The 8266-nt window shown below is 52.3% G+C and overlaps 1 protein-coding gene across 1 annotated transcript in view; it reads right to left on the bottom strand.

Annotated features, from left to right (window-relative positions):
* The window catches only part of KIAA0895L (KIAA0895-like ortholog), a gene marked incomplete at its 5' end in the record, with an annotated part of 8852 nt that extends 3125 nt beyond the window's left edge, over positions 1–5727 (bottom strand). Inside the window, 2 exons of the mRNA XM_010007846.1 lie at positions 308–440; positions 5581–5727. Coding sequence (XP_010006148.1) covers positions 308–440; positions 5581–5727 — 280 coding nt within the window. The remainder of the gene's footprint in view (positions 1–307; positions 441–5580) is intronic.
* Positions 5728–8266: the final 2539 nt, after the last annotated feature.

Raw genomic sequence — 8266 nt, forward strand, 5'->3', positions numbered from 1 at the left:
GAACACCCCAACTCTCCCAGCCTGTCTCCAGAGCAGAGCTGCTCCAGCCCTCTCCATCATCTCTGTGGCCTCCTCTGGACTCTCTCCAGGAGCTCCATGTCCTTCCTGTGTTGGGGACCCCAGCACTGGACCCAGTTCTCCAGGTGGAGCAGGACTCAGGTGGCCTCAGCCTCTTCTGGAATCCACCCAGGAGCAGCCGCCCCCTCCTTGCAGCACCCAGGGGACATCCTCTTGTCCCATGGCCCTCACAGCCCCCAAACCATCCCCCTGGTGAGAACCCCAGGCTGTCCCCAAGCACCCCACTGACCTATCTCGTGGCGCAGCATCCCCTCCAGCCAGTGCTGCCGGGCTCCAGCCAGGTTGATGGCCAGGGTGGGCCTGCTGTCCTCCACCATCATCACTGCCTGTGACAGGAGGTCATCCGTGAGCTGCACCACCACCTGCAGGGGAAGGAGGCAACAGGTGTCACCATGGCCACACCAGGAGCTGCTCAGTGGAATCTCAGCTCTAAGCAAATGTTTAGAGGGTGGTGGGTGGTCAGAAGAAGCCTTGACACCACAGGTGAGGCTGCCACGTTGTCACCAACTTGTGCTGCGGCTCCACAGAGAAACCCCAGATGGTGGGAGCAGGAGGAAGGGGCAGGAGATGATCCCACAGGATGAAATCACAACTTCCATCTCTTTGCAGCCAAACCTGAGTGGCCACCTGGGCAGCCTGGTTCCAGCACCCCCAGCTCCAGCACCCAACACCACCCCCACCAGCATCCCCCCAGCTCCAGCAACACCCCCAGCTTGTTCCCATGAGCTCTGCACCATCTGGTGGCCCCAGACAATGGACATCCTTGGGAGATCTGCCCACTCCCACGGCACGGCACAGGGAATTCCATCACCAAATCCATCCAGCTCCAACCAACAGCGCCTGCTTCCTTATGGTCCCAACCTCCTGACCCTCCCAAGAAACATCTTATGTGAGAACCAAGGCTCTGGCTTCATTTTCATGGACTGTGGATTGTCCCTGTCCAGGCTCCAAGACACGAGCCCTGAGGATGGATCCACACCAACCCCCCCTGGCAGCAGGAACCACTTGTCCCGGACGCGATTCACAACAGAACTGGGTGACACACACACAGGACCAAGGACTGTCATCATCCATGAAAAAAAAACACCTATTTTTGGAATCCTGGCTACCACAAGTGCTGGAGCTGAGAGAGCTGCTCTGCATTAACCAAACTTAACATGCCAGCCAAGCAACATTTTCTGACCATGCCAGGACCTTCAGGCACGCACCAATTTCATCTCAAAATCCTTCCACCACATCCATGTTACTGTAAAAAAACATCTTATTATTCCACAGCTGACACTTTTCAGGATGAAAATGTGCCCACGTGGCAATTCCAGTCTCTTATTGAAGAAGAAAAAAGGAGAGGAGACAGAAAGGGTTTGCTCTAACCCAGATTTATTCTTGTGCAGAGCTGTTATTAAAGCCACAAGTGCAACGGGACAGAGCAGGCAGGGCAAAAAAAAACAGCACAAAATGCTCACAGAGCAACTGCTTACCTGGATTAAAACATACCAGTGTGAAAGAGAATCCTTCCAGCTCCAAGCCTTGGATCTTGGTGACCTGGGACAAACTGTGGTTGGAACTGATCCAAACTCAACTGGTTTTATGCTCCAGGTTTAGTTTGTAGCAAGATCATCACCTCCGTGGAGCTCCCACGGGGGGAGAAGACTCAGGGCAGCTCCAGCTTCTGCCAACAGCCCCAACTGGGGCTGGGACAGGCAGGGGTGGTCGTGGCTTCAGCACAAGCAGGAAGAAGGAGGCACAAATGAGCTGGGTCTTGGGGTGATATTAAGCAATTCCCATCTCTTAGGTGAGCTCTGTGATGGGAATATATCCTGGACATCCAACACAGCCATCCCAAATGGGAGCAGCGAAGGCTGAAATCCTGGGATGTGGGAAGGGCAGAGCCAGGGGCCAGTTTTAAGCAGAAGAAAGAAGATGAGGAATCTATTCCATCCTTTTTCTCCTCCCTGGAAGATGCTGCAGCACGGAGGTGGTGACAGGACACTGGGACAGCCTCAGGTCCCCAGGGCTCCACTGCCCAACCTGCAGCTCCAACTGGGAGCGCTGGAGCCCATGTGTTGCCATCTGGAGCTCCAGTTCCAGGATATGGGATGCTTGGTAGGCTGGGAATGCTCCACAGGGCCAAGACCACATCCTGCTGTCTTGTCATGCTTCACCTCCCCTGTATGAAAACAAAACAAACCCAAATAAATTGGAATTTAGGAAACTAGATGCAGAAAAACTAACTCCTGCCCTAGGATAAGTGCTCTCATTCTGAAACCAGCTTTCCCTCAACCTGTTAAAAAAATACCACCCCCGGGCTCCCCCTCTCTACTTTTCCCCCTTTTCAGTTGTTGATCCTGGATTCCTCCAGGTTCAATCCCGAGGTGACAGGGATCCAGCAGCTCCAGGTCCCTGAACCAGCAGGGCTACCCTGTGGGAGGCTGGGGCTCCCTTAGCATCCCCTGAATTGCTCAGGTTTCCCATGTGCCATTTCAAAAGCCACCTCTGAAAACAACCCAGGCAGGTGAAATATTGTATAAACTCAATAAAGTTAATGTATTGATTATTAAAGTTGATTTTATTGACTCCAAACATGGTCCACACAGCTCACCTCTGCCATTCTGATGACCTCCAGCTCTCCCCTCCCATTGCACCTTAATTCCCACCCCTGAAAAGAACTTATCATAACACAAATACCTTGTTTTTTCCTCTGCCATGTCCCATGTCCCACACTGCATCTTCCCTGCTCCTACCCACCTGAGCATCCGACCAGGGCTGAGCTTTCCTGAAGCTACAACCTACTTTAACAAGCACCAAGTGATATTTACAACAGTGCTCTGGCTTGAAAAGTGCTGATTTTTATCTTATTTGGGAGGGTTTTAAGCTGCAGGACAAGTCAATGTTCACCAGGTCACTGAGGTGGCTACAGACACAGCATCAACAACCCCCAAAGCATCCTGAGCCCCACAGGAGTTCAGCCAAACCGTGGGAAGTGTTGTCTTTCCACCTTCTGCTGGAACAGGAGGCAGACTGAACAAACACACAGCTTTTTTTCCTTTTTCTTTCCCAATTTGATCCCACCACGTGCAGCACTTACCAGAGGAGCCAGGGGTTTCTTTGCCACCAGCTGGGAACTCGCTGAAATCCCTATGGAGATCTCCAAGCTCTGGCAGCATCAGCTTGATCCTGAGCCAGAAGAAAAGCAGAAGAGCTTCAGGATCTCCAGCTCAGATCCCAAAAAAGAAGCTTTTGAAGACACAAAGTTAATGATAATGCAAATACTTACCCAGCAGCACGTTGCCTGAGGGCTGGATCCTGCCTTCACCCCTTGGCACTGGGGACAAAGGGCAGCTGCCTGCAGGCAGCACAGTCACAGGATCACAGCATGTCAGGGGTTGGAAGGGACCTCCAAAGATCACCCAGTCCAACCTCCCTGCCAGAGAGGACCAAAACCAGGGCAGGTCACTCAGAAAGGCATCCAGACAGGGCTGGAAAGGCTCCAGAGAAGGAGACTCCACCACCTCTCTGGGCAGCCTGTCCCAGGGCTCTGTCACCCTCACAGCAAAAAAGTTCTTCCTCATGTTGAGGTGCAACTTCCTGGGCTCCAGTTTGAATCCATTACCCCTCGTCCTGTCCCAGGGCACAAGTGACAAGAGCTTGTCCTGCCTTCTTGCTGCCCTCATGTATTGAGAGACATTCATTAGATCCCCCCTCAGTCTTCTCCTCTGCAGACTAAACAGCCCCAGGTCTCTCAGCCTTTCCCCCTCAGGCAGGTGTTCCAGTCCCTTCATCATCCTCATAGGCTCTGTTGGACTCTCTCCAGCAAATCCCTGTCCCTCTGGAACTGGGGAGCCCAGAACTGGACACAACACTCCAAGTGAGGTCTCACTGGGGCCGAGCAGAGGAGTTTCTCTCCTTTTGTTGTCGTTTGCTACATCTCAGGGAGACAAATGGCAGAGCAGAACAGATCAGGTGAAAGTCAGGAATTCCAGACACAGGAGTGGGGAGGGAGACCCAAGTTTGACCCCTCCCAGTTCTGTTATCAGCAATGCTCAAGGTTCAGCAAGTTTTTGTTCTGTGTGAGGAGCAGAGCTTGCCAACATCACTGCATGAAACCCTTCCCTCTTCCCCAGAAATTCAATTTGGAACCAGGGGGAACCTGCAAACCAACTCTTTTTCATGGTCTTACAAGCACTTAACAAAAGTTTTGGATACAAGGGCCCTGTCGAGGAGCAACCATAATTGTTGAACCCTGGGTTGCCTTAAGCAAAGGGAAAATTAGACAGGGCTGGAAGGAAGCCAGTTGTTCACCAATATGTAAGGAAGAAGATGGGCTTTCTGCCCAGCAAGGGCTCAATTCGGGTTTAGATGAACAGAGAAGAGCAAAATAACTTAATTTAATCAATTAATGTAATTAGAGGTAGAGGACAGCCAGCAAGTCCCAAGTGCAGGTCTGTTAAGCTGGACTGTGGAGCAACCAGGCTGGGGGGTGGGAATGGCTCTGGGCACTGAAGGACAGAAAGAGATTTGCAGAGATCCCTTCTGTCCTACACAAAGTTTAGGAGGACCAAGGTGCCAAATCCAAGACATCTCTGGGAGAGATCAGGGAAGACCAAGGGAAGTGGAGGAGGAACGTCCCCAGGCCAGGTGGGACCTCAGGGAACCACTCACTCCTGGTTTTACAGGCACAAAACCTGCTGGGAATCACTGAGCAAGGTGATGCCTCAGGGGAATGCTGGTGATGAACTTTGGAGACAAAGGGGACAAATCAGAGCTGGGAAAAACAGTCTGGTCACCAGGCTGAGGTGAGGGAGCCTTCAGCCCTGCAGCCAACAGCAGAAGACAGCCCACCCAGCCAAAAAAAGCAGAACCAGGTCCAGAAATCCTTCTCATCACTTGAACCCAGGAGGGTGGAGGCCTTTTGCCCACACTTTGCTGGTGGGAAGGGGGAAGAAAAAGCCCTTTAACGGGAGCTGTGGGACATGCCATGCTGGATGCTGCTGGGGGAAAGGAGAAACCAGATAAAGAAATCCTGAACCTCCCCCCCCTCCATCACACATGGCTCCTCTCATATCCTGACCACATATTCCCAGCCTTAAACCAGAGCTTGGGGTTTCAAAGCACCATAAGCCAGCAGGAAATGCCTTGGGAAGGCAGCTGTTGGTGATGTCTGCCACACCACTGCTCCCAGCAGGAACTGAGAGCTCAGCAAAAGGCTCCCCAGGGCCATGCAGGCAGAGCAGCTCCTCCTCTCTCTTTCTCTCACTCTCCCAAGCATAAAACGGAGATAAAAGCTGAAAAAAATGCAGGGAAATTGGTGGGGAACCAGCACCCATGCCCTAAAGCCAGGGTACAGCAAGGACAGCCAGGCTGGGGAGGAAAGGACACTACAGCTCAGAGGAGCAAAGTTTCCCCTTTGCACCCAAACCACTTCTTCATCCGAGTCCTTTTGATCAGAAAAGAAATAATTTGCAGCTGCCTTTTCCAGGAGATCAAGGCAGGAGGTGGATTTACCTCTCCCACGCAGCCTTCCTTCTGCATGTACTTTCGGATCATGGCCCAGATCTGGCACTTGCTCAGCAGCCTCCCACCCGTGGCCACCTCGAAGCTCTCGTAGGTCCCGTACTTCTCCAGGACGGCACGGATGATCCGGATGGCCTGTCACAGGCAGAAACACAACATCAGTGCAAACACCTTCTAAACACACCCTCCAATCCCACCTGCCAGAAAACCCAATGGAGAGAACCCCTGATCAAGGCCTGTGAAGTGAGATGTAGAGTGAGCAGGTGCAGAGGTGGTTCTGACCCTCTGCTCTGGTGAGACCCCACCTGGAGAACTGGGAACAGCTCTGGAGCCTCCAACGCAGGAGAGACATGGAGCTGTTGCTCCAGAGGAGGCCATGGAGATGATGGGAAGGCTGGAGCAGCTCTGTCTGGAGACAGGCTGGGAGAGTGGGGGTGTTCAGCCTGGAGAAGAGAAGGCTCCAGGGAGCCCTGAGAGCAGCTTCCAGTGCCTGAAGGGGCTCCAGGAAAGCTGGGGAGGGACTTGGGACAAGGGCAGGGAGGGAGAGGACAAGGGGGAAGGGATTAAAACTGGAGGAGGGAGATTGAGGTGAGACATGAGGAGGAAATTGTTTGGTGTGAGGGTGGTGAGAGCCTGGCCCAGGTTGCCCAGGGAAGCTGTGGCTGCCCCATCCCTGGCAGTGTTGAAGGGCAGGTTGGATGGGGTTTGGAGCAACCTGGGCTGGTGGGAGGTGTCCCTGCCCATGCAGGGGGTTGGAACTGGATGATCTTAAAGGTCCCTTCCAACTCAAACCACCCTATGAGATTATGCAACATCTAAAAACCCAAGCAGACCAAGTCAGCGGGGCGTGGCCCCCAGGACAGGTGGCCACTAAACACACCCAGTGTGACCCACAGAATGTCCTGGCTGCTTTTTGTCACCCCTGGCAGCAGCTGTGGGAGGTGGGAGAAGCAGAAGCGAAAGAGCATTGGGGCTGCCCGGGGGGGGGCTGCACAAAAAGGGCTCAGCTCATCAACTGGCTTTTCACCTCAAGAGTTTCTCCATGCAAGCTGGGCAGAAAACATTTCTGAAGAATCTAAAAACACCAGAGTTTATCAGCACATTTCCTTCCCCAAAAAATTAGTCTGCATTCGTAGACATTTTCCAGCAGTGACTTTCTCCAGCCTATGAACACAAACCCCACAGCAGATGATGATGACTTTGAACAAATTCTGGAGTTTTTCCAGCAGTTTTATTGCAGCTGTGAACCTGGCCAAGCTTCCCAGTCCAGGACCAAGTGCCGCTTAGCTGACGGAGGTAAAACATTCCCTGTCCAGGAGCAGCACTTGGTCCTGGACTGGGAAGCTTAATAGGCTGGGAAAGTCACTGCTTGAAAATGTCTACAAATGCAGCCTCCCCATCACAGCAGAAGGTCCTGATTCTTCCATCCCTGAACAGTTTTCTCCACACAGCTGGTTTTTTCCTCTCTACTCATTGTGTCTTTCCTGGAGAATTTGTGGTGTTGTTGTTTCGGGGTTTTTTTGGGGTGTTGTTTGTTGTTTTTTTTTCAATTTGGGGGTTTTGTTTTGTTGCCTGAACAATCAGGACCATTTTTGCTGCACCACAAGGTCCCTCCTGCTGACAGGGGCACAACATGGACCATCCCTTCCCCCAACCTCCGCTCAGTCACCTCCTCCCAGGGAACCCAAAGCCCAGAGACAAGAGAAACCCAGCACAGCTGCTGCCCAGAAGCAGGGTAACAAAGGACACACTCCCTTCTGGCCTCCTGAGCACATCCCAGGGAGCAAAATTCCTCAGATAACAGGCTGACTTTTCCAAGAGGCTGCAGAACATCTCCTGCCATCAGGCACCCACCAGATGCTGCAGGATAACAACTGGAGCCCCAGATCCACGTGTCACTGGGACAAACTGGGGACGTGACCAGTGTGAGGAACCTCCAGGGGGCTGGAAGAATCCTCCTGCTTTATTTACATTTTTTATTAAAACCAGAAATGTGTGGAGCAGCTGGTGGAGCAGCCAGCTGGAAGCAGGGAGGTGGTGTTGCTTTGGCTGCTCTTGTTCCAAAGGTGCTTGGCTTAGCAAAACAGCTCATTTATTTAAGCCCCTGTGATTGATGCAGGGTTTGAAAAGAAAAGCAGTTTTCAGCTCATTGTTGGCTGGCAAGGAGAAAAGTCTCCCACAAGACAAGAGATTGGAAGGTTAAGCAGGCTTGGAAGAAAGGAACAGGGACACAAACAGCTGTCCCATCACACTGGGAGAAAGGCTGGTAGAAGTGCTCAACACTTCATAATTTATTAAGGATTTCAGGCCCCAGGGTGTGATCATTCACACTGGGTATGAACACTTGATTTCATTCATTCCAAGTGACTTGCAGAGAGAAATTATCTCAATCATTCATCTTGGAAGTCAATTGTTCCAAAATGGAAAGGGAGTGAGGAAATGGCTCTACACAACTTATTTCAGGGCATTACATGTTTAAATGTGGGAAGAAAACCCTGAGAAGCCACTGAGATCTTCAGAGGAGCCATCCCACATTGTGGAGGCCAAGATGGTGAGAGCCTGGCCCAGGCTGCCCAGGGAAGCTGTGGCTGCCCCATCCCTGGCAGTGTTGAAGGGCAGGTTGGATGGGGATTGGAGCAGCCTGGGCTGGTGGGAGGTGTCCCTGCCCATGCAGGGG

Source organism: Chaetura pelagica, unplaced genomic scaffold (assembly GCF_000747805.2).
Source record: "Chaetura pelagica isolate M959 unplaced genomic scaffold, ChaPel_1.0 scaffold911, whole genome shotgun sequence".
Lineage (NCBI taxonomy): Eukaryota > Metazoa > Chordata > Aves > Apodiformes > Apodidae > Chaetura > Chaetura pelagica.